The sequence below is a fragment of the Tauraco erythrolophus genome, chromosome 14, assembly GCF_009769465.1.
Source record: "Tauraco erythrolophus isolate bTauEry1 chromosome 14, bTauEry1.pri, whole genome shotgun sequence".
In the NCBI taxonomy this organism is placed as follows: domain Eukaryota; kingdom Metazoa; phylum Chordata; class Aves; order Musophagiformes; family Musophagidae; genus Tauraco; species Tauraco erythrolophus.
In genome coordinates, this window is record NC_141478.1 from 22,647,100 (window position 1) to 22,672,906 (window position 25,807).

A 25,807-nucleotide genomic window follows, 5' to 3' on the forward strand; every position below is an offset into this window, starting at 1 on the left:
CACTCTCAGAGGGAAGAATTCCTTCCTCAGATCTCATGGAAATCTCCCCTCTTTCAGTTTAAATCCATTGCCCCGTGTCCTGTCACTACACTCCCTGGTCCAAAGCCCCTCTCCAGCTTTCTTGTAGCCCCTTTAGCTACTGGAAGGCTGCTGGAAGGTGTCCCTAGATGGTTTAGCTGGGATAAAAAATATGGCCTTGGATGGCTTCAGAAATGTGGATTCGGTGCTTCTAGTCTTCAGCAGAGATGTTCTGAGTAGGTCTGGTGTCTGCATGGAGTTCTTCAGTTAGGATAAGCACCTTGTATAGACATCAGTGCGGCAGAATTGGTGGTCGTTCTCAAGCAACTACATCTCCGTATCAATCGATAGCTCCTACCTCCGGGCTCAAAGGTTTTTTCACCCACACTAACAATTTCTTTTTTGACATTGAAATTTAGCAAAGAGCGGTCAACGGCTCAAAGTATTTAGGTCTAACTTACGTACCAGCGTATCACCATCTCTTCTGGGAGAGAGGGTGTGTTCTGAATTTCTCCAGGGGCTGTTTCAAGAAGGACTTGAAACTGGTCAAAAAAGAGGCTTTCTCCCAACAATTCGTGGCAGATACTCCTGAATTTGTCGGTACCGATTGCTTATTTGCCGCAGTGTCTGTGTTTACACAACTGATTTTTTTTTTTTTTTCTGCAAACTGGTTTCTGTTACGGTTTGATTAGAGGTTGTCGCCTCGCCAGGAGCTGACGTCTTTGGGGAGTAAATATCAGGTGTGAATAGCAAAGTAAATATCAGGTGCTTTCTGAAAGGTTTCTTCCTCCTAGTTCCTCCCCATCCTGAAAACCACCGAAAAACCCTCCCACTTGGATAGCTCTTCAACTGATGACACTGTTTTGCTTATTTCTAGAGTAATTTGGCTGCTATCATCTTAACAACACTAGAAAGTTGACTTATTTTGCCAACAAAAAGTGTGGGAGGGAGGAGCTGCCCTGGGAACGAAGGAAACCAGTGGGGAAATTGCTAGAAATGCGATGACTGAATGCAGAAAATCAGGTTCCCTGGAATACCGCGGTGTCTGATGTCTGATGCTGGATTTATGTGCTGAGTTGTCTCCTCCCGATGGCCAGCTCGTTCTTTTGCGTTGAGCATTAACTCTGCAAGGGCTGGGCAAAAGTCTTATTTATTTATTTTTTTAATTAAAATGTATGAATTTTAAATCTATGAAAATGTTTACACTTACACATGGAAATTCTTAAAAAAATCAGATTTTACAAAATGTATTCCTAGAATAATCATTAACGTCAAGATTTTTGTTTTAGGTGAAAGAAGAGATGCTGTTTGAGGCCCTGGTTACCAGAAAGACAGTGACAGTGGGAGAGAAGCTGATCTTACCCTACAAACTGGCAGAGGTCTGTACACGATGCTTGTTGTTACAAGGGCAACTCTTGGGTTGGTTCGCAATGCTTGGAGATTTGTACTCAGCTCTGGTAGAATTTCTTTCCATTTTGATTTATTTACCTAAAAATAATGTAGGAGAAGCGAATGTGTATGAGTTTAGAAAATGATTGACTTCACCTTCTAGGCCGTTCCTGGAAAGTGCGTTTGCACTTTATCCTGTGATGGTCTTTGACTGGTTTAATGAGTAAAGGTGGTGTAAGTGTTCTCCAAAACAGAATTGTGTGTCGCTGAGTGTGTATGATACAAGTAGGAGTCCTCATACGTCGTTCCTTGAACGATAGCACTGATTCATCCCACAGCAGAGTGGTGACCTAAGACCTCCAGGAAATTTTTGGTGAGGTTCTAAGTGCCTGCATTACTCACAGTTCTTGTATGGGAAGAGCTGGAGATCACCTGGAGGAGATTCCCATTATCTTTTCTTCACACCTCTCACAACCTGGGTCCTTACGTGATGCTTCGGAGCAGCGGCAACTCCATCAGCTGCTCTCAAGCTTGAGTGTAGCCTGTGCCATTGCATGAAATGTTTAACTTCTCTTCTCTATTATGGCCAGTCTCAGGATTACAATGTAAGCAAACACACGCTTTTTTTTTTTTCCTAAATATGTGGTTTCCGGGAATTTTGAATTATATTCTGTGGCCAGTAAACAGAAGCACCTCTAGTTTTCTTTCTTCCTTATATTCTCCAAAGTTTCCAAGCTCGATTCTGCTGCAATACTTGTTTTGACTGTTTCTGGGTCTCATGTTGTTGTACCCCTCCCAGAGTTTTAAGAACATTGTGCGTAACATCACGCCGTGCTCGGTCCCTCGGTTTCCCCTCATTGTCATATGGTTCTATGAGAATTTGCAACATCTTGAGTCGTGTCTCCGAGAGCAGACAGTCTGTTGTGTCGCAAATAAGTAAGCACACGATGTGTCATTGATTTTGATTCCTTTTTTTCCAGAAAAAAAACCCACCTTTTCTCCCCTTTTGAGATTGTGTTTAAGCTCAGTAACTCTTACTGAGCTTTCATCTTTAAAAGTTAAATGTTGCCTTTGTCCAAGGCTTGACTCTCCCCTACCAAAGGGCACACAGATGCTCTTACTGTGTCTTTGTGGTGGACATGTAATGCATGTGGTATGTGTGGGGGTTTTTTTTCCTGCATCTTGGGCACATAAAAAATGGTTAGAAAAGTTTAAAACTGTAACTACCCTTCTGCTGGAGGTTACTTCCCAGCAGCTGTGATGGTGGAACGACGGGCAGCAACGTGCTTTCAACCACCTCGCTGCCAAACTTGGTGGGTTGGATTAAACTGTTTCTTCTAAAATTTTAACCTGGGCCACCAGGTTTTGTATCGAAACAGCTTGAAACAGTCTTACCTAGATGCTCCTTCTGTGGAGATCAAAGAACCCCTCTTGCTACCTAAAATAGCTGAGCATGAACTTCTTAGAGTGCTTTCCAAAGCATTTTTGCTGATGTTTGGTCAGGAATCTCAGGCATACACTTATAAAGATTTGCCACCAATATCTCCTACAAGAAATGAAAGATCAGGGTGTGGTGGTTGTGATGACTGTGGGGGAAGACAAAGGAACACGAGGCTGTGGTGGGAAAGGTTGATGTAATCTCCATGACGCAATCATTTTGTAAGAAGCCGTGAATTGTGTTAAGAAAAAGCTAGGCACCACCCATGCTTTTTCTTCACTGTCCCTACAACATTAGCATCCTGACCACCAGATTTTATCCAACAGTGACCTCTCTCTGGTAGCAAATTCTCTGCCGACTTGCTCATGCTCAACATACTAGAGCAGAATTTGAGGTGCTCAAACCGAAACCTCACCATGATGAGGTCTTCTCCTGGTTTTCCTCTGGCTTGGGGACTAGGAGAGGTGACTTAGATTCAGATCCATCTGAATCAGGAAGGAAGAGTAGGTTTCTTCTGACATTTTTGGACTTTACAGAGAATACTGATGTCTGATAATCCCACTCATGACTAATTGGACTGTTGGGAACCAATGGGCTGGTTATTCTTCTGGTGTGTTTTACAAAAGCACGTTCTAGTTGACTCCGATGGATGGAGTGATTGAGGTTTTGAGGATTTTCAGGCATGACTGTCCCACCACGACTCCTCTAACTCATAGGCAGCTGCCTTTCCTGATACAGCAATGATGTATGTAGCAGCCATTTTCCAGATGCTGAAATGCTTGATGTTTTTTGCATTGCGTGTTGATAGGTTGAGAAGTTCCGTGGAATTTGTCTGGAAAAGGCTGTACTGCAGTGGCTCTCAAAAAAAAAAAAAAAGATTGTAAAAATGTCATTTTGGCATGTGCTTGTTTTTTTACACTATCAAGAAGAGCAGCTCGCATCTACCAAGTACCTTCCAAGGCTTTGAAGAGTTTTATATAGGCAGACTGCACAGTGTAGCAGTTACTAAAAGAAGAGCAAAAACTTGGCAAAAGAAATATTCTAAGAAATTTTAATCGATTCTGAAACCTGTTGCCTGAACAGCAAGTGAAAATAATGTATTATTGGGCCCTATGGGTGAAGTGGGTGTAAGTAGCATTGGGCTCCTACCTCCAACATCACTGATGAGATCACTCAGGATAGTGGGAGAGTTTGTTGTTGAGGAGGTTGTGTGTCTCCTGATGGAGCTACTGGCTCTATAGATGATGCACCTATAGACCTGGGTTTCTTGGTTGTCTTCTACCTCTTTATGAGCTTTGGGTTATTGGCAAGCAGTTAGAAGTCTAGAGCTTTAATTCAAAATCAACATTCTTACGTAAAAACCCTCCAGATCTTAGGTTCTGGGTGGGTTCTTGAGCTTTGATGAGGTTCCTACGTGCTTCTACTCTGTACTAGAGAGACATGTTGTTGTATTCAGTACGGGTGGTCGGACCTGCCTGTGGACGTTCAGGCTTTGTTTCATTTTCTGTGCTCTGCTGACGTTTCCTGATCCCTTTCATCAAACAGTCTTGGTATACAGATAGGTGACAATACGTGGATGACACCTTGATGTAGAAATACCTTCCGAGAAATGACTAGTGCTCTTTGTACGCTTCGGTGAGCACAGCCTTGCTCCTGTGAGATCCGGAACCTCAGGGTCCTGCTGTGACAATTGTCACCCAACTTTAATAATCTCGAAAGGGCAGAGAAGACGCAAGTGGCCTGGAATAATCCTTTCCTTCAGAGGTTTGGGAGCATCAGAGCTGAGGTTGGAATCTGTTCTTTATTTCTCCTCCGTTTTCCCGAGCCGTAGCCCCACCAGCGCAGGGAGAGGACGCCTTTGTTGGATTTGCAGTGATGCCACATTCCTCTCTGTCTGCGTGCTTGCTCGCTGCGTTGTTATTGTGCGCTGATTAGAAACACCGTCCTGTGGTTTGGGGCTTTTCGTTTTTAATTATTTTTCTGAAACCACAGATTGGGTGCTTGGCAACTCCTCGTTTGAAACGGTTTCCTTCATGACAGTTGTAAATTTATATCAGACTCTCCCCCTGGGTTCGTTCTGTTCATCTTTGCAGTGATTTGTGTAAAACTAGATATTTTATTCCAGCACGTTTTGATCCTTGGGTAAAAGGTATCGCAAAATGCCCTTGAGTAGTTTTTGTGGGGACACTTTGCAGCTGAACATCCCAGCAGCCTGAAGCCTACGGCGCTGAAGATGACAACTCTAATTAGCAACCATCTCCTCTCTGTTTAGTCATATTATTCTTCTTTACTTAACGACTTCTCTTGATGGCTTTGCCCCCCTGAGTTGCATGCCATTTTTCAGTTGGGCAGAAATGTTGGCTTTGCCAACTCTGCGTTTCTTTTAATAAGTCAAGACTTTTTGAGTCTTGCCTGCATGCGACTCTTCTGCTGGGTGACCTTGGAGAATCTAGATCAGGTTAACGAGTTAAAATGTTTTGTTGAAGTCCAGCAAGAAGGTAAGACTCCAACAAAGCAGAAGCTTTGAGTCTTGCCTGCATGTGACTGTTCTGCTGGGTGACCTTGGAGGATCTAGATCAGGTTAACGGGTTAAAACGTTATATTGAAGTCCAACAAGAAGGTAGGACTCCGAGAAAGCAGAAGCACTGCCTCCTGTGTATCAACAGGTGCCAGTGCTGTTGTCTTCAGTTGAGCAAGTTCTTCCCAGCATGTACAGATTCCGTGATACTCTGTTTTTCACAGGAGGACACAAGATGTGTGATAGCGGCACCTGCTCGAGCGGAGCTGTAGCCAGAAGCAGATAAACTGTCACAAACTCCCATTTCAAGCTGCGATCTGTTGGTGTGTAGTCAGTGCTTGTCCTCAGAGCATCACGAGGATTATCGAAGGAGCGTGAGGTTCTTCAGGAAGACCCTGCAAAGCTCAACGTGCCATCGGCTTTTTCTGCTCATTCAGTAATTCATGGTTTATTGTTAAGAGGTTGTGTCTGACCTTGGTATTGATGGAGCTACTGGTATTCCTGAAATTAAGGAGAGGCAGTCAAGGAAAGACTTGGGTTTGGAGGTAAAAATCGACATTGCTTTGTAGTTGTGACCTCTCCTTGCTGTGGCATCGATGGCAAACACAGGCTTCACTGTAGACTCCACGTGTCTGCAGCCCCGTGGGCAGAGCTGCCTGTGCGCTCTCCGGCTGCATCTCCTGTGGTTGTCGAAATTTAAATGAGCGAGGCCACCACATCCATAAATACTGCTTATGTTTACCTCTGGCAGCTGCTTCTTATCTTCAGAGCCGTGCTGGCTCGTCTGCCGCAGAGCTGCCTCCTGGACCCATTCATTTTTTCCTTTTATAGTAGCTGGATGGTATTTTAATGCAGTGTTTGAACCGACTGCGTAATTTGGTCCAGCAGCGTTACGCTGTTAGATAATCTTGGCAAAAAAGGCTGCATGGACATGAAAGGCTCCAGTTGTGTTCAGAGGTCTAAGTCCGTTGTCCGAAACAGCTGCTAATGTCTTTGTCGGGAGCGAGATGGTGAATTAACGGAGCTGGCAGCAGTTAATGGGTTTCCAGAGAAATCATGGTGTATCCATGCAGTATTTGGTAACAGTGAGCTGGCCGAGTCCAGTTCCTCCAGGTATCTCATTCAGTCCACAATTCAGATATCCAAAAAAAACAGATACGCTGAATATTAAGCAATTTGACCGATGTTAGGTGGGAAACATGGAGCCGACACAGGAGCAGAGCACTTGAATCAAATCTTTGTGGAGAACTTGAGGGTTGTTAAAAACCTTTCTCTTGATCCTGTTGTAATCTGAGCATCATCTTAAGCTCAATCTGGCCAAGGAACTGCCCTTCTGGGCTGCGTCTGTCTTCCTGTTTCTAGCTAAATAATTCAAAGAATTTGTGGGTTTTTTTCCCATCTCAGCTTACCGCGAGGCCGTTATTTTATACCTTGACTAACACAGTCATTTACCTCTCTCAAATCCATTCCACACCTTGACTGGTGGTTCTCGGTCCTCATGACCTTTGAATTCTTCAGCTTGCTTCCCTTTTCTGTAGTGTCAGAGCCGAGCTTCGTGTCTGAGCTCCTCAACCATCCCCACCTTGTGTCCATCCCGTTCCTTCTGCTTATCAGGCCAACGCCTGTCACCTGCTGCTCTGTTTTTCACCAGTCTCTGCATTTTTTTTCCATGCTCTTCGTCAGATGAGGAAAAACTCATTATCAAAGTAAATACAGCTGTTAGTGAATCCTCTTTCACATCCTTCTAGAAAGCAGATTATTTTTTTCCATGACGCCTTCAATTCATTTAGTTCTGTTGGTATTTAAGCGAATAACTTTGTAAAGAGACTTTTTCAACAGATCTTTAGAGTTTTCAGCCGTTTGTGACCAAGGATGTTTTATCCCTAAGGGTTAGTTAATGAATTAATTCACACTTTCAGAAGAAATCTGATGTGAAAGTGCCAAATGGAAGGGAAACAAAAGATGTGAGACAACTTCTTGAGCAAGAGGCAACCTGATTCTTCCCTTTAATTTTGGAAAGCTGGTAGGAGCTGGCTGTTTGATGTGATGAGCGTCACAAATATGTCTTGTATTTAACTTAATGTTAGTTGTAAGTGGGAAAATCACTATCTTAAAACCCAGAGGAATTGAAAGGGACTGAGTTGTATGTCCTAGGAGGTCCCTGCAAGCAGAGGTTGTGGAGCATGAAACAAGGCGTGTTATTTCCTGCCCCTATAGCACTCTTCGATGTTGTCATAGCAAGACCTGGGATGCAAACGTGGTTCTTTTAGTCCCTCTGCACTGTCCTGAGTGTTCCTAGTTCTGGGGATCTGCTCAAACTCTACGTAATGCCAAGATAGTTGGAAAATTTTTATTGGTGAGCTTTTATAGGCTATAATGTGCCGTCCTATCTTGGCTAAAATGGCTACATTTTTCAGAATGTTTTCAGTCGTAAGGGACTTACAATGATCATCTAGTCCAACTACCAACGTGCTAATAACCTATTCAGTAAATGAGTTTTACGTGCAGGTGGTTACGTGAGCATGGAAGGACACTACAGGACCGTTCTGTGACGGTGTGCAGAGCACCCAAATGGCCTTTGAATCTGTGAAATACTTTTCATTCTGCATAAATACATGTGACTGTAGGTCCGTGGGAAATCGGTTCATGATCACTCAGAAAAGCACTTCTGCACGTCAGGTCAGATTCGCCAACAACAATATTCAATCTCCTACACGTAGAGAAAAGCAGAGGGTAATAAGCATCACACCCGTGGTTTTAGTGTGACAGTAAAACAGGAGAAGACAGTCCAGGTCTTTTGTCTGCCTTTGCCAAGGGTGGTGCAGCCTCGTTCCATCCTTTCATCATCTCAGATGTTTATCATCCACGGCTCCATGCTGACTTGATTAGCTAACCTAGAGAAGGTCTTTGGAGCAGAAGGAGAGTTGGGTTTGTGTCCTTTTGCTAAGTTCAGTAGAAGTCACCAGCGTTGTGCTGAGTGGAGAAAGGGAGGAAGGAACCTTTGCCCAGGAGCGATGGGGCAGGTACATCACTCCCTTCTGGTGGCACGAAGCCATTAGGTTCTTTTTTTTTCGTGTCATGAAGTGTCATTTCACTCTGACCTTCTTTACCTGGGCTGAATTTCTTGCTGATGAATACAAGACGCTTGGCATGGTTGTGAATAACCATCACGAGATGGTTATTTCAGATGAAAAACTGCACTGCGGTGGTGGCTTAAGCTTGGGGAGAAGATTTAATTTTCAGCATGGTAACAGTTAATTGGCAGAGAACCAAGATAGAGAAACCTCATGGAGCAGATCTTAATGAGAGGGAAAAAAGTATTTCATTACAACGAAGAGCTGAGTGATGTTTCATTAGCTTATGTCCGAGTAGTGGGACTGTCTAATGGCTTTTTCAGACCATTATAAAGGGAAAAGGAATGGAGTTCCAGGGCCAAGTGGTGTAACATTACCTAAGATGTTAAAAAAAAAAAAAAAAAATTAAAAAAAAAAAAACAAACAGAAGAAAATATTATAGTTGCGATTAATCATGTGCATTTAACAGACTGAAAATATCAGAGGAGAAAAAGTGGGAAGCAGACAAAATAATTAATAGGGTGAAGAAAGTGGAATGAAAATTCCCAGTCCTGAAGTATGAGGACGGAGACGCTTAATGGAATAGAAAGCAGCGAAACCGCTGGGAGCACCTACTTATACCAAACCCCATTAGCTTAGGAGACTCGTTGTCACCACGGGTGATTAGCGTCAGGAGCTTAGCAGGATCCTTTGAAGACCTGCTACGTTGATGAGTGTGTTCAGAATTAACAGAAAAATATTAGTAGAGTAGAACTGAAACCCCACAAAGCTTTTAAGAGCCAAGCAAGTGTTTCTCCCTCAGGACATAAGGCTGACTTGTCAGTGTAGAACTTCAAAAGAAACTTTTTTCATGGGATTAGGTTGCTCATTTTGCTCTTCAAAATGCAAGGAACAGCTGTCTGGATGAACATAGGTGGAGGAAAACACTTCTTTGTTTGAAAGAAGAATGTTTGAAACCTTTGCCCTCAGCAGACCCTTCAGATCTGGCTGCCTGGTGACTCTGTTCTTCTGCAGCTCTTTATGGTGGGCTCATGATTGCTCTAGGTGAGCACATTTCAGTAGAGATGCTCCATGCCATCCTTTCCTCCGCACGGAGAAGCGAGAACCACAGACTTGTTTTCTGGAAAAGTTTGATTTCAGGAAGAGAGGGATTTTTTGTTTGTTTCTTTTGATGTGTTACAGAGGACGTTTTCTACCTACACTGTCCAACTCGGAAAGCTGAAGGCTTTGATTGAAATCTTTTTAGGAAGATGACGCTTGTGACCGCATGGCTCCACAGTTGAGACTTTGAGAAAATCGCTAACTAAGGTTTTTGTTGGTTTTGTTTGGTTTTGGCTTTTTTCTGAAAAGCGTGACCGCAGCGTGTTACAGATACTCAGCTGCGCCATGAGGATATTGTAGACGGGGACTTTCTCTAAACATCTCTAAAAATAAACAGCAGGCAGGATCTCGTCCGTGATGGGGATGACAGGTCTCCCATTTGTCGCCTTCCAAGTCCTGCCTACCACCAGCTGAGATAAAATAGGTGGATCCTCACCGCCCACAGAAGATGTTGTCCTCGTTTCAGATTTTCCGCTTTGTTTTCCCCATTTTACCTCCGTCTGACTACGGGAGGATGAGGAAGGAGGAGGAAGGTTGCAGGAGCAGTTCCCATGTTATTCCTCAGGAGTCGTGTTAGCACAGGAACGACACGCTAACGTATGCAAGACAGAGCAACATCAGGATGAACACATTAACCCACGTTGAAATGAGTGCAATGACATCAAAAATGTTTTTAATAATAATTTGAATTATTAATGACAAAGGTTGGCTTTCTTATTTCCCAGAGGAGCAGGTAAGCTGGTAGCTCTGAAGGACTTTCTTGTCAACTTGATGATAGATTGATGCAGGAAGATTGTCTCATTGGACAAACCCATTGACTTCTCCCGTTGCGGTTGGGAATTTTGGGGAAGAACGTTGGCATGGTTTGGGAGAGCCCCTAAAAATCTAAAAATAGCTCTGAGTGATATAGGCTGGCGAGTTGGAGATGGACCTTTGTCCAGGCAAGGTGATTGTGAAGGTACTGAGATACTGGTCCAAGGAAGGTGTTCGTGGAAGGTTCTAGGAAACGGATAGTAGAGAAAGGAGAGCACAAGAAGAATTAAAAAAAGATGTTTGATATGTGAAGTCAGAAATTAGTACCCAAAAAAACCTGAGTCTGAAAACTTTATAAGTGGTTTAGTGAAAAAGATTCTTCAGTGCCTTCTTATTTCAGCCTTGTATTGGAGAACGGTTCGGTGTTGTGCCGTAACGACATTCCAGTCTATTTTTTTCGCATTGTAAAATCCACCCAGAAGTTCTGGAAAACATCATTGACACTTGCATCTCTTGGATAAAATCCATTGGCAGGACATCCCGCTGCCTCCCGGCTCCGGGGTGATAGTGGAAGGTTTCTGCCGGGACGTGGCAGCCGGCCGGGAAGGCAGGATCCAGCAGTTGTGGTAGTGCAAAGTTTAGTGTGGACTTTTTGGGGTACGTTTTTTGCAGGTACATTTGTAGAAATAAAACAGAAAAATGAGCCTTTGCAGGAAGGTTTATAGCATTTTTAAATCAACTTTTCCTTTTTGTAATTAGACTCCTCCTGCTTTTGTCGCTCCTCTTCTTCCGACGATGCTTTTAAAGATGTTTTTCCTCCTCCTTAATCCAACACAAAACTAATCAAATAATAGATAAATACGAAAATAACAAAAACACTTTTTGGAGGCTGGAGTCAGCATGATGGGTTAATGCTTCCTCTTAGGAAAAGCAAACGTGAGAACGACGGGATTTTAATATGACGCTAAGATAAAATATGAGTATGGAAAATTACATCATACTTATCCAGCCCCACTATGATATAATATTCCTTGATGCCAAGACAGGGATTAGGCTCGAGTCTGGTATCCTGCAAGAGAGCTTTCCTCTGGGTGTTAAGTCTCTGTTTAAAAAAAAAAAGCTAACCCTGCCTGTCTCAGCCTGCGTCCCGTGACCCAAAGGGGAACCACAAAAGCTGCTTCATCTGCCTCCCGCCGCAGGACACGGCTGCGGATGTCGACCAGGCGCCCGACGTATCGGGGAATAAACGGAAAGCGAGCGGAAGAGCAGGAAGCTGTAATTCTCTGTGCGCACACGAGTGTGACTTGGGACCCACTGAGTAGGCTGAACCTGGGGGGAGATAAGAGCGAGCCACTAAAACCTGCGTTTGGACAAAAAGAGGGATTTAGACCTTGGCAAATTCCAACGACTTCCAGGTTTTCATCTATTTTTCTCAAATCCTGCAGCGTTCTCCCAGCTTTGGTGGTGAGCCATGGAGAGGATGCGATGCGCCGGCAGGTTTTATACGTGGTGCTGCTATACTTCATCACCTTCCTCCTCCTTTTCCTTCCGCTCATTCCCTAATTTAACTCTTCTTCACAGCTACAAATCTCACCCTTCCTTAGATGTTACTCCATCTCGGGAGTGACAGACCCAACCAACCATCCCTCAGCAGTTGCTCTGCTGTCCGTACAACTACAAACCCAAGCTAAAGCCACCTTCCATATGGATTTTTTTCAGGCCTCGTGGAGCACCGACAGATAAAAATGAGATTTTAATAGTATTTTAGTACACGTGGTAGCTACTTCTCCAAGACTAGCACTCTTATTAGTAGCTGGCACCTCTAAGCCCTAGTCAAATAAAAGTATATCTTGAGTCTCTTGTATTGAATCATGTAATTTATGATTCTGCAGAGATTGTCATCACCAAGATGCCTACGTGTGCTGTTTTCTACTGACTGCGTGTCCAAGACGTACCGAGACCGGAGGTTTGGCTTCCGTTCCGGTTCATTAGATCCCTTTATGAGATACAAATCATTATTGAATTGCTCTTGGTTTTGCTTGTTCTAATCTCAGATAAATCCTGTCCCTAGTAGTAGTAAAGCTCTTCATTGCTAAGCATTGCTAATATATATATATTTTTTTTTAAAAAGAGATAAATATGGATTTTTTTTTTAGAATAGAAATTAATTTATTTCATCACTTACTGATGCATGCCACATAATTTTGTTGAATAGATGCTTGGAGTCAAATAAGAAAAGAAATACACTTTTTTTCCCTGATATTTTTTCCCCGTTTGTGTCCTGGTTTCAGCTGGGACGGAGTTAGTTCTTTGTACCAGCTGGAAGAGCTCTGTGATATATATCTTGCTGAAACCCGCAGAAGTGATTGAAGGAGGGAGGCATCATGAGAAAATGTTAGGTAAATACCATGGGCAAAATTCAGTAGGTATTAAAATGTGGTTTTTCCTTTGAGTCATCTTGGAATAAGTCATTTGTGTTACAGTAAGTACGAATGTAATTACGAAGCCAAATTTCACCTTAGAGAGTAAATAGGGGGAAAATGGAAATGGCTGATGAGGAGTTTAAACCAGACATCAAATGATAACAAGAATCAAATCTTGTGTATGATAAAAGCTCACTAAATTAGTTTTTTTGATAGGATATCAACACATTCCTGGGCTTTAGTGCCAGAAACGCCGATTGATTCATTGAGTACCGCACTGAAAATTTATTCCACATATTAAAAAATAATAACAAACAAACAAAGCTCCCATAGAGCCACTAAAAAGATATATACAAATTTGATTTTTGGAGGGATTTCCTGAAGAGGAAGAATCCTAGTGCTGCTTTTTTCTATTTTTTTCCTCCCCTGAATATTTCATTGGAAGCACCTTTCATCCTTGTATAGAAATTATAGGAAGTCTATCAAAGGCCCTAAGGGAGAAGGGGATATTTCCTTCCTTCCCGTGTTCATATCTTATTTCCTGAAGAGAAGAGAAATCTCTGTTTCTATTATACACGAGCAGAAAACATATTTTGTGGTGCTGACTTCACTTAACTGACTGAACTCGTGTCTCTGTGTTTGACATCAAGTCTTGCAAACTTCACGCTCAGAAAAAAACGTTTCTTGCCATCTTGGAATTACTCTCATTGTTTTTTGTAAATATTTGTGGATATGGGTCTGAAAGGAGAGTGTGCTTGGCTCGTTTTCTTCCCAGAGACAGGAAGCACCCTCACCCATGTGTGTTCATGTATGTGTTACGGAAGAGCTGTTGGGTTCCGAGGAGAGGAAGAACCCAGAGGTAGTTTCTACAGCTGTCTCAAGATCATTCCTATTTTAACAAAGAAGTTTTTGGAGATTGTTGCAAGTTCTCATCGGGAAGCTTACAAGGAGTTGCTTATAAAGACTTTTTTGGGATGGGTGGGAATTTCACATTTGTAGGGAACACAGATGATGGCAATGGGTTTATCCAGTGGGAGCAACGAATGTTGATCGTGTCCATCGTGAGACAGACACGCAGTTTCTAGGGGAAATCCTGAAAAACTGGACGAAGAATGGACCGTGACCAACAAGGCAACAGGTCTAACGGCGAAGAAACAAGTCTTGTAGGCTAACAAGAAGGCAACGAGTCTTCTTCTCGGCTAACAAGAAGGCAACAAGTCTTCTTCTCAGCTAACAAGAAGACAAGAAGTCTTCTTCTAGGCTAACAAGAAGGCAACGAGTCATCGTTGTCTTCTAACAAGTTTTCTCTTCTAGATCCAATGAATTTTCCAGAGTTGTGCCTGAGAAGTGGCAGTTAAGCATCCTGTTCTCAAGGAGTCATAGCTTTTAGAAAATCTGGAGTGAGTGCACTGACCTTTGCTCCCACATCTATGTTATCCTCTGGTGAAAAATTGGGATTTAACAGCATTATGTTGACCAAAAATTGTTGAAGATGTAGTAACATCGTGTTGACCAACTGAATCGTTCGATGTGTCTTTATGGATGTTTTATAGATTTAGATAATGCTGAAGAAGTAGGATAAAGGTTATGCACTGTCACAGATAATAAACCTTACGGGATTTTAATTCTAATTAGGGCTTTAATTCAGTTTGGTGCTTACTCTTACTCTTCAGTTCTACTTTTTAAGTTCACTTCTCATTAACTGAGTCAGTACTTAGGAAATGGGGTGCAAAAACCCAACTCTGGGCACATGCACCTCTCACAAGATGTGTTTTTTCCAATAATGACCCAAAATAGATTGCTGCTCTCCAGTACGCCTGCGTTAAAGGTCTTTTTTTGTTTTTCTACCTCACTTTTCTGTAGAGGAGCATGTGGTGCTTCCTACGCTTGGGATGTAGTAGTGATGGAGTGATGCTCAGCATTCCTCTCAAGCAAACTCAGTGGCTGCTAGAATATAATATTGCTTTTTTTAATGAACTGGTCATAAGAGCTGCCGGTAACCAATAATCCATCACCCACCCTTTCTGTTCTGTTTATCCAGGCTCAGTCTATGTCATCCTTTGCATTAGCGGTGAGGGAAGATGAGCAGATCTCTCAACGAGCTAAGATGTTTGAAGTCTTTAGAGGTCTGTAGCTGGCTCTTAAATACCACTTGGGAATCATTTCCTACCCAGAATTGATCGGCGCATCGATATAATGCTCTTCCTGAGTGATAACTAAAGTGATGAGCTTTGCTTTGCTTCTGCCTTATTCTAATTTTCTGAGCCTCCGTGTCGAGTGATGCACTGCACAGAAATGGTTATTTATTTTATGCAGCCTTGTTTTGAACAAAATGTTAGTGGAAGTGTTTATGCTGGTACCAAGAGTCCTTCACGCTATGTTTTTGTTTGTGTCCAAAATGGTTAAAGTTGAATGTCAGAGGCTGGTTGCTGTTCCAGGTACGGTCTACGGTTGGTTTGGTTTGGACGGAGTAATTACAGAGAGCATCTGGCTTTTGCATTTCAATATCGCTCTGGATCTTGCTGGAGATAGTGGGGTAGGCACTCCAGAAATGCTCATCTTGGCTGTGGAAGTCTCTGATTAAAACCACGTGCCTTCCAGCAGTCTCTTGATGGCTTTTTCTTCAGCAGGATCTGTTTGCCTTCTGCTAGCTGGGGTGTGCAGTCACTGGGATGTGGCCGCAATTATGTGTGATAAACCAGTGCTCTTTGCCTTTCAAAGCCATTCAGCATTGGTTTCCACCCATCCTCTGTTCTGCAGGCTTTATTTATTCCCCTTAGTCTGAAAAACTTACAAATATTTGAGTTTTTGTTGTTAGAATTGAACTGTTGCTCACTCTCGCTCATATATTAGGTTAGTCAACAGTATAAACACTGAATCCGATAAGGATCGCTGGCTGCAAGCTGGAGAACTTCTTATCCCAGCAAATCATGCAAAAATATCTATAAAAGGTTAACTGGGCATCTGCCAGGAGGGCAGGTCACCGCTGTGGCCTTCAGGATCTGCTGCAGCACTGGAAGGGGAAAAGCTGGAGTCAGCAGAAAGAAGACCAAGGACTCTGCCTGGTGGTACGTGGGCATCTCTTCACGTTGTGAAGTCATCTGTTGGTTTTACAAGGAGGCGATGTCCAAAATTAAGGCAGAGCTTGGCATCTCTTCTCTGCTGGGCTCTGTCAAGAAGATGAAATCAAGAGCTATTTTTGGTAAGGGTACCTTCAATTAAGCCTTCACTGAGCACCAAACTCATCCAACCGTATAAATAAAAAGTCAGCTGAGCTCAGTTGTGACAGACCACCTTGATGGCAGCCTGTGCTCAGTTCATAGAATCACAGAATGGTTTGGGTTGGAAGGGACCTTCAACATCACCTAGTTCCACCCCCCCTGCCATGGGCAGGGACACCCTCCACTACACCAGGTTGCTCAAAGCCTCATCCAGCCTGGCCTTGAACACCTCCAGGGATGGGGCAGCCACAACTTCTCTGGGCAGCCAAAATTCAAGAATTTTTGGGAGGATAGAAGGTTCCCCAGTAGATTGCATGCTCCTAGATAAATATCTCTTAAATGCTGGTGTTGCCCCCACAACAATAGCCTGGACCTTGCTTGATACCATATTGGGGTGAAAGAGCTGGAGATTTCTCCTGGTTATCACTCCAGGACTAAGTCCAGAGTCTAGAAGATCTGTGACACTGCGATGCCAACGCGGATTTCACACTAATACAAGCCTGACTTTTACTATTTCTTGCAGTCCTGCATCTCCAAGAAGGTCCAGGGAGACACTCAGGGAAAAGACCTGAGGTTTGAAAAGAAATTGGAAAAAAGAAGAGTTTTTTCTAATGAGCTTTTCCAGAGTTGGTACATCCAGTGCCAGAGCTTGACAGCAAAGGGACCCATCTGCTTGTGAACCACTGCAGTTGTGGCAGTATTAAATATGAAATATTTTTCAATATTTAAAGCTATAAAATTCAACTGGCAGCTTGTAGTGAGCTGAGGGCAAGTGCTCCCTTAGATTTGTATTTTTTTTTTAAAAAAGCAGTGGGGGGAAAAAAAAAAGTATATTAAAATACCACCCTTTTACATCATCACATACAGCTTTTTTCTGGTTTTGACTCTTCATGAGTCATGGCTTCGGTGGGAGAAGGAAGCGTGGGACTGTGTAATGTGAAGATGACGTTGTTAGAGCAAAGAAACCTGTAAAATTAAAGTTGCATAGATAATAATAATTTTTAAATATAGTGGGGTTTGGAATTTTGTTGCAACCAGCAGAACTATTTTTTTAGTAGAAGGGAAGAATATTTTGATTTTCAATTATTTTTTTTTAAAGCAGACCGAAATTAGAGTATTAACACCTCTTCTGTTCACTTGATTCCCGATTTTTTTTCCATTCCAAGTTTTGGGAGGGTTCTAACTCTTCTGTTTTCCCTGGATTATCCGAGTACCAGCAAATATTTGGAATAACAGCAGCAGAAAAAGACCTTTACTCCGAGTTTCAAATCTCAGCTGAGTGCAGAATAGCAGAAGTAAGAAGTCCTGACCCTGGAGTGGGAAGTGATGGTGATGATGACCTTTGAAGGTCCCTTCCAGCCCTAACGATTCTATGATTCTATGATTCTATGATTCTATGCTGTAAGGATGGCAGCAGACAGAAGATGCGCTCGTACGTGCTTAGAGAGTTTGTAATCTTCAAGAGTCAAGAATCTACTGAACGTGTAGTTTTACAGAGGCTTTTAATTTGAGCAAATTTGGTTTTCTTAGATTATATCTTTTGATGTCTCTAAAACACAGGCTGTCGCTGCCGAAACTCAAAGTCCTTCCTCCAAAACACTTCAAAGAGAGATTTTAATTCTTAAGTCTGTCTTCCCCTTGTTCCTTTTGGCAGAAGATGTTTCCAAAAGTGTAGCTATTTTTAAGGTAGCCTGGATCCAGTGCCTATCATGGAAACTTTCAGGCCGATTAATTTGACAATGCAGTCTTGCGAAGAACCCCAAGTAGGGGTTCACTCTGAGGGTGTTGAGGCACTGGAACGGGTTGCCCGGAGAAGTTGTGGCTGCCCCATCCCTGGCAGTGTTCAAGGCCAGGCTGGATGAGGCTTTGGGCAACCTGGTGTAGTGGAAGGTGTCCCTGCCCATGGCAGGGGGGTTGGAACTGGATGATCTTTGAGGTCCCTTCCAACCCAAACCATTCTATGATTCTATGAAATATCTTCTATCAGGATCTTAACAAAAGTTGGCCAACCCCAACAGGTGACCTTTCTAGCATATAATAAATAAAATATATGTCCTTGCTAGCCTGATAAGCAGGATACCTACTGATTAAAACCTTGTCTTCGGCTTATTTCCTGAACCACCGAGTTAAGGCGCGTTTGATCTGTCTTGTTCTCACATCAGCAATATTTCCGCGTGTGTGCAAGACGTTGAGCTCGCTTTGATCCCCGCGAGATTTGTTTTGGCGTTGCAGGAGCTATTTTCGTTTTGCTTTGTGAGCGAAATAAAAATGGTTTGATGAGCTCCACGGTGTTCCAGATCTGCTTAAATGTCACGTAACGAGACTTGCAGAAGAGACGAGAAGCTGTAGGTGACTACCTGAGGATAAGCCGTATGTGATATGTGCTATATGTTTCAGAGAATATTCACATTTAATATATGTAGGATAATAAATACAAGAATTAATGAACACCCAAGGAAATACGAGGACAAATCTTTAAGCACTTACTTTAAATGCTCTGCTGCAGCGGAGTGAACGTAAGCACGTGGTACAATCCTTTCCTGAGTAACAAACTCATAATTGCAAGAAGAATATTGTGAATTGTCTTGGCGTTGCATCAGCTCCTTAATTTGAAAGGAAATAATAATCCCTGACAGTCCTCAGATTTGGGAGATCGACATCTATTTAGGATTGTTAGGGGCTTTATCTGTGATGTAACGCCATCCAGGATCCAGTCTAGAGAATAAATACTTTATTGAAAAGGAAAAAAAAAAACAACAAAACTTCAGTCAGATAAAATAGATTAATGTCTCTGCTGGTATTTTATAGATGAATGTTGCATGAAGGCAAAGTGCTGTCTTCAATTCTTCAAGCCAATTAAAAATATCTCATTTTAGAAAGCTGGTGGTGGTTTGGGTACCGTGGATGTTGGTTGCTGTAGGCTTGTGGTGCCGTGGATGTTGAGTACCATGAGCTTCATTCCCAGCACTGGTGGACGTTGCTCCCCATGAGCAGACCCACCACAGCATGGGGAGGTGAACTTGAAGAGCCTATTTTGGTGGGACCCCATAGCACCCAGCAGCGTTGGAGTAACTTGGGTGTCCGAAACAAGATTTCTTTGCTGTGTGCACAGTGGAAATTCTGAGAGCAGGAGACTGCACGTGCCATGAAGCAAAGCAAGTGTCCCAGTTTCGGCCCCACCGCATTTCGTCGTCTACGAGAGTTTGCAGGGTGAAGTGCTGTTTACGCTGACCCAAGTCCACTATGATGGTGTGTTTCTTGAGGAATTATCTGGATTTGTTGATACGATGGAGAGAAGAAATTGGCTCTGCTCTCGTGAGACACGCCCTCCCCCCTCCCCTGCAGTGCTGCGTTCAGCTCTGGGGTCCCCAACACAAGAAGGACGTGGAGCTGTTGGAGCAGGTCCAGAGGAGGCCACAAAAATGATCCGAGGGCTGGAGCACCTCTGCTATGGAGACAGGCTGAGAGAGTTGGGGCTGTTCAGCCTGGAGAAGAGAAGGCTCTGGGGAGACCTTCCAGCACCTTCCAGTACCTAAAGGGGCTACAAGTGTTCAAGGCCAGGTTGGATGAGACTTTGAGCAACCCGGTGTAGTGGAAGATGTCCCCACCTATGGCAGGGATTATAATAATAATCCTTATGATTATAAAGAGCCAACAAATTTGCAGATGAGATCCATGTGTACATGTGCGCCAGCCCCCTTTATTCTCTGTATGTTGCTTTGCCAGGGGTTTCCTACCAGCTCTTACAATACAACCATCGCTTCGAAAAATAATTATAGAAGGATTTGAGATCTGGGATGTTGATCACTTTTTTGAGTCTCAAACATAGCCACGTGAGCAGCTCTTCACGGGCCTCCCAGCTTGCCATGTAGCTGAGCCCATCTTAGGAAGAGGAGAGCGACGGCTCATAGCTCACCTTGCACATCCCTGGAGGAATCTGGACAATGCTGGGGTGGTGCAGGCTTGATGCTAACCCTCATGTACTTCAGAAAAAAAGGGAAAAATTCAGTGGTGATGTCCTGCAAGTCCCCTATAGCCTTTATTAAAAGGTGGAAAGAAAAGTATCAGAATATAGAATGAATCATAGAAGGGTTTGGGTTGGGAGAGGACCTCAAAGATCATCCAGTTCCAACCCCCCTGCCGTGGGGGATATTCCTCATTCCAGAAGAACTATTGGAGGAGTGGTGAATCTCCCTGCCGTGTTTCATAGCTCCCGTTGGCAGTACCTGGAAAACTTCAAGTTTTCGGTAACGCTCACGCGTTTGCTCTAGAGGTTTTAGCGTCCCCTTTCGTAACCCTTCTGCTGGTACCGGGTGCTGCTCCAGCATCGCTCGCTATTGTTGCTGTGTGACATCCACCCTCCTCTTTCCTCCTCCTCGAATAAACTCTTCAAGGATCTTGGTGAAGTTAAATATATATATTTTTTATGATTTTTTTTTTTATATATATTCATTTTCTTTTTTCCCTTTCGCCACCAGCGATGGGATTTACGGTGTCATCTCATGCATCATCCGCTTGAATGCACCCAAGGAAACCAAGCCAAAGTCCGGGCGCGCATCTCATGGCCCCGGGATCGCAACCAACTCCCGATGGCCTCAGCGCCGTTGGCGTACGCGGCGTAAATTAAAATAGTAGACAAAAGCTTTGGCAGGGGCGAAACACGAAAGTTGGACGGGGGAGCTTGAGAAGCGAAACCCATTTTAGTGCAGAGCGGGAATACGTTTCCAGTCGCCTTTTTTCTTTTCTCTTTCAGGCTGTGACGGTGCGGAACTCCATGGCGAAATCGTTGTACAGCGCCCTGTTCGACTGGATCGTGTTCCGAATTAACCACGCGCTCCTCAACTCCAAGGACATGGAGGAAAGCACCAAGGTAACGTCTCGCCAGCTCTGTTGGCCACGCTCTTGCGTTTTTAAAATAGGTAACTACGGGATAAAACCTTACGCAAGCTCCTAACGGCACGTCGCTTAACTCAAAGTTAGTTGTGCCTCGGTGAATATTTTAGACCGAGTACATCATTATTTTAAGTGACATTTACTGAGCCAAGAAGGGTGAAGCATTTCGAATAAAATATCCTCAAAGCAGCTGGGGAAAAGGTTTTGTTGTAGCCACAAAAGCCTGTTCCCCCACCCCCTTCCAGGAGCAACGCCAAATAATTTTCCTCCTTGTGTGTAAAACTCCGGGACTGTATATAATTGAGGGGAAGAAAAGGGAAATCTTGCTAACACCAGGTGTTTTGACGAAATTACTCCCTAAAAATGGTTAGAGAAGGTGACCAAGCTGTGGTGTCGGTAGGTACTGAGGTAGCACATCTGTAACGAGCAGAAAAGTGAGATTAGCGGGAAAAAAAAGGTCGTGATGGGAAGAGCGACGTCGGCGTGGTGCCGAACCGTGAAGAATCCATGGAAGGGTTGACATGATGTTTCCTGCCATAGCAGGGGCTGGATGCCACGACCCTGGACATCCTCTCCAAAACCTCATGTGTATCATCCACCCTCATTGCAGCGGAAGGGGGGATGCAGACCCCAAAAAGCACGGGTGTACGGATGCGTCCGTGCACGCACGTGCTTGCAGCTCGCCAGCTACCCTTGGCTTGGAAGTTCTGGGCACGGGCCAGCAGCTTGTGTTTTGTTTTTTTTTTTTTTTTAGGGGGGGTCATACATCCGAGCTGAAGCCACAGCTGCCAGAAGGAGGGTTGTTTTGCTAAGCACTAACTTGACGTTTGAATTACACCGTAGGACAGACGTTGCAGAGGTTTGCAGAGTGACCGGTCCTGTATTTAACTCCTTAGAAATCCTTTGCGGAGCGTAATTATAGGCTGGAAATAAATCCATGAGTATAAAATGTGGTGATATGCCCTTCTGGCAAGAAAGGTCGTTGAAGTGGGTAACATCCAGCGTGTCTTCTGACTGCACATACTTCCTCTCCCTCTGTTTTTTTTTTACCAAAAATGTCGTGTTCTTTCCTGATTTTTTTTGTTGTTTCCAAGTCATCAAAAGTTTGTCTGGGCTGTCAGGAAAAAAAAAAACAACTGTTTATGTATCTGATGAAGTGGAAAAGGTGGATTCATTTGGACAAGGAAATGCATCTCAAATACTAATTCTTTATTTTTTGTTCATGAGCCAATGATTTTTATCAAATATTATCTGTTCCGTAATATTTAAGTACAAAATCAGACTGGGACACCGTCGCTTGCTTAGTCAGCACGTCTGTAACAGCAGGGCACAACCGCAGGTGTTTATGGACCATTAAACTTTGGTTCCCCGACCTCAAATCTCAGCAGGTAAGAGCCAGAACAGCCCAAATTTGTGCTGTTTTTCAGCGTCGCCGTTGCGTATTAACCCTCCGCTTCCTCCAGCCAAGACTCCTGCGCAGCCGAACGACCTTCCCCTTACCCATCTCCCTACATCATCTTGTGAATCCCCAATTCCCAACTTTCTGACTCGTTTTTTTTGGCCTGAAATCGCACGGTGTAGCAATGAGATCCAGGTCAGGCAGCAAGCGCCGTGAGCCGAGAGCAGCGTTGCCCTTGCACAAGAGCAGATCCGCCTCCGCTGGCAAACTCCCAGGACCCGGAGCTGCAGGAATGTGCAGGCTCGTACCAGCGGTGAGATCCAGCAAGAGGCAGTCCCAGACTGGACACGAGCCAGGTTTTCTGAAACGGGAAGGTAGTGCACAAAATACCAAGAAATAGGTACTTCTAGAGACAGGAGCGTAATTAGGTTTATCTTCAGAGTCCTCTATGAACATTGATGTAATTTTCCCCCAGAAATCAAGAAAATGCACAAATCCTGCCCGTTTTGTGGGTAGAGAGGTTAAAGAAGAGAGTTCACACGCGTTGCACGGAGCTGCAGAGAGCAGCTTCGTTAAACATTGACTTGCCAATTTTCTCTTGAGTTGTTCTACAACGTCACCTCCTCACCTCTTCTTTTAGCCCCCGATTTGGGTCCTTCCAGCACAGAGGGAGGAGAAGCTCCTGCTTGGACTGGGCAGGGCTGGGAATAGCTGCTCCTTTGCCCTCAAGGAATAACGTTGCTGCCAGCAAGCGTCTGAGGGCATCCCAGGCTCTGTGGCTGCTGGTGAGACACCAACCAGCAATTACCACCCTTCTCTGCCCTGAAGGAACGAGTTCATGCTGATTAATTTGTTTTTTCCTACCACTTCATGATCCTCTTGAAATCCTGTTCAGCTCATGCTTGGAGAAACCCCAGCTGAGGATCTAGATTCTTCCTACCCTCCCATATGTGGTCTTGAGGTTGGGCAACACCAGGGAGTAACTGGAAGGTGGACTGGGAGCAGGGACATCTCCTGACCCTGGGAACAGGTCCTCAGTGCAAGGCAAGATCTCAGCACTTGGATGACATCTACTTGCTGGCATCTACCAGCTCCCTCAAAAACGTCACTTGAACACGATGAGTCTCTGATTTATGAAAGAAAATATAATCTTGCACCTCACCATGAAAGGTTGCTGACGCCCGAGTTTGCAGTGGGTGAGCAATATGCGACTCACCCTGCAGCAAATGTCCTTGCTTAATCCCAACCCACGCTTGCCACCAATGTTCCTCTGACTTTTAAGATATATTTTGAAATAATCCTGCAGGTTGTGAAGGTTCAGAAGGTTGTCAGATGATGGATTCTTGGCAGAGGGCTTTCTTAGATGACAGTTCTGGTATGCCAAGGTAAAATAAGACTCAAAACTGTCTGAATTCAGAACGTATAAGGGAGGAGAACTGCATCTGAAGCTGATGAGAAGAATGAAGATGAAAGGGTGTCTCTTCATGAGTGTAAATTTTGATTTCCGTGGTCGTACACAGCTGTCCTACAGAAACATTCTTGAAGAGCTTGTATAACCTTCCTAGAAGTTGACTTGATCAGAGTTACCAAGGTTGTGGTAGCTCAAGGTTTTGACGAGAAGGCTGGAGGTTACAGAAGACAAGAAACACTTACAGATGTACATACGGCACGTACAGGAGATCTGGGTTTACTCTCCGCTCTGCTGTGGAAACACGTGCAACCATCTCTGCATCTAAAAAATCCTTTTGCTGGGGCAAAGCAGCATTGCCCCAGCCACCGAGGACAACCGCGTTGACCAAAACTCATGCTCCACCAAACCAGTGGTGGATGTAATATTCATCGCTGCAGACGGTACTTGACGAGGAGGCTATTTATAGCTAATTAAGCCTATTTAATTGCTGGTGAACTAGGTGGTTTGGTGATAGGTGGGAAGAAGAGCTAAATCCTAACAAAGTCCAAACCCCAGGAGAACTCGGGACAGTGGGAATGGAGACAATTTTCATATCCCAATATGTGTGTTTATTTGATGTCAGCAGTAAGGAGAAGATCAAAAGATGAAGCTGGCTAAAAAAAAAATAAACACCCGGCCGTCCTTCTTCCACTGTTTTTCAAGCAAGTTTTTCAAGATGTAAATCAGAGCTTTGATATCCAAATTTAGTTAAACGTACAGTGAATTATTTTGGGAAAACACAGTGGGGTTTGGCTTATCTTGCTTGCTGACAGGATTCGTAGCTTATTATTTCTAAACCGAGTTGTGAATAAGTTATTGGATACTTCTTGGATACACTGGAACGCTGGAACAGGTTGCCCAGAGAGGTGGTGGATGCTCCATCCCTGGAGACGTTCAAGGCCAGGTTGGACGAGGCCCTGAGCAAGCTGATCTAGTTGGAGATATCCCTGTTCCTTGCAGGGGGGTTGGACTAGATGACCTTTGAAGGTCCCTTCCAGCCCTAACCATTCTATGATTCTATGATTCTTGGTTTATGCTCACAGCACAGCTGCGTGTCGGTATCACTCCGACTCTCCGTTTTCCTTCCTCTTCTCTCCATTGCTTTTAGCTTCTTTTGTGTTCTCGTGATCCCTTACAAACTGTCTGAAATTTGACTTTTATTAATGAGGCCGGAGGCTCTTCTTCCTCTCGAGAACTAGATTACTAAGCCTCAGAGAGTTTCTTATTTAATTTCCCCTCCATAAATAAATTAAGAATTGTTGGAAGTCCATCTCGGTGCTTGAAACGATGATATAGTGTAGATCATGGTGGATCACAAGACATTTCTTCCAAGGTTTGTTTTTTTTTTTAAAGCTTTTGCCATTTGGTTCTTGTGAAGTGGCTTAATTCCTTCCAAAATAACCCTGCTGCTGTTTTCGGATGAGACGCTGCGTACGTCGTGGTGATGCTGAATGTAAATTCATGGCCGTGAAGAAAATTCATTTAAATTAATGGCTGGGATGAAAATTCATGGTTGAATTCAGGAAAAGTTTATGGCCATGAAAAAAAACTCATTTAAATTTAATCAATTAAAATTAATTGATTAAATTAATCTTAATTCTTGGCTATGTGACCCGAAACAGAGGAAGAATTGCCGAACACACGACAGGTTTAATCCACACCTGTGCATTATTTATAGGTCCCAACTTCCACATTTGTAGCAAATCACTGCCTCACATTTTTGTATAATAGGTCATCGTGTATGTTGTTATGATGGAGATTGGAGTGGTCCTTTTAGATTTAGCAGTGATGGTTTTTTGCTTGGGATTTTTGTGGGTTTTTTTGGTTTTGTTTTGTTTTTTACAGTATTGGCTTTGGAATATTGTAAAAAAGCCAAGTTTTAAAAAAATTCTAAAACAGATACAAAATGAAAAAAGAACACTAAAAACATACTTATTCTTTTCCCTAGAAGTTGAAGCAAACCTGTTTGTGCTTGCCAAAAAATACCTCCGTTGGTGGAATGACATCACCACTGTGCGTCTGGGGTGACATAACTCAGCTCCAACGATCGCTGTTTATTGGAGCTTTGGGAATCGGAGAGCACGGAGCTTCACGACCACCGTCTGCCAAAAGCCCTTAAAAACTCGTGCT

General features: G+C 43.6%; 1 protein-coding gene across 4 annotated transcripts in view; it reads left to right on the forward strand.

Annotated features, from left to right (window-relative positions):
- MYO9A (myosin IXA) overlaps positions 1 to 25,807 on the forward strand; it is a 156,282-nt gene that overhangs the window by 56,793 nt on the left and 73,682 nt on the right. For all 4 annotated transcript variants that reach the window (XM_086620015.1, XM_086620018.1, XM_086620017.1 and 1 more), the window contains exons 8-9: positions 1,308 to 1,397; positions 20,689 to 20,805. In XM_086620015.1, coding sequence (XP_086476141.1) covers positions 1,308 to 1,397; positions 20,689 to 20,805 — 207 coding nt within the window. The remainder of the gene's footprint in view (positions 1 to 1,307; positions 1,398 to 20,688; positions 20,806 to 25,807) is intronic.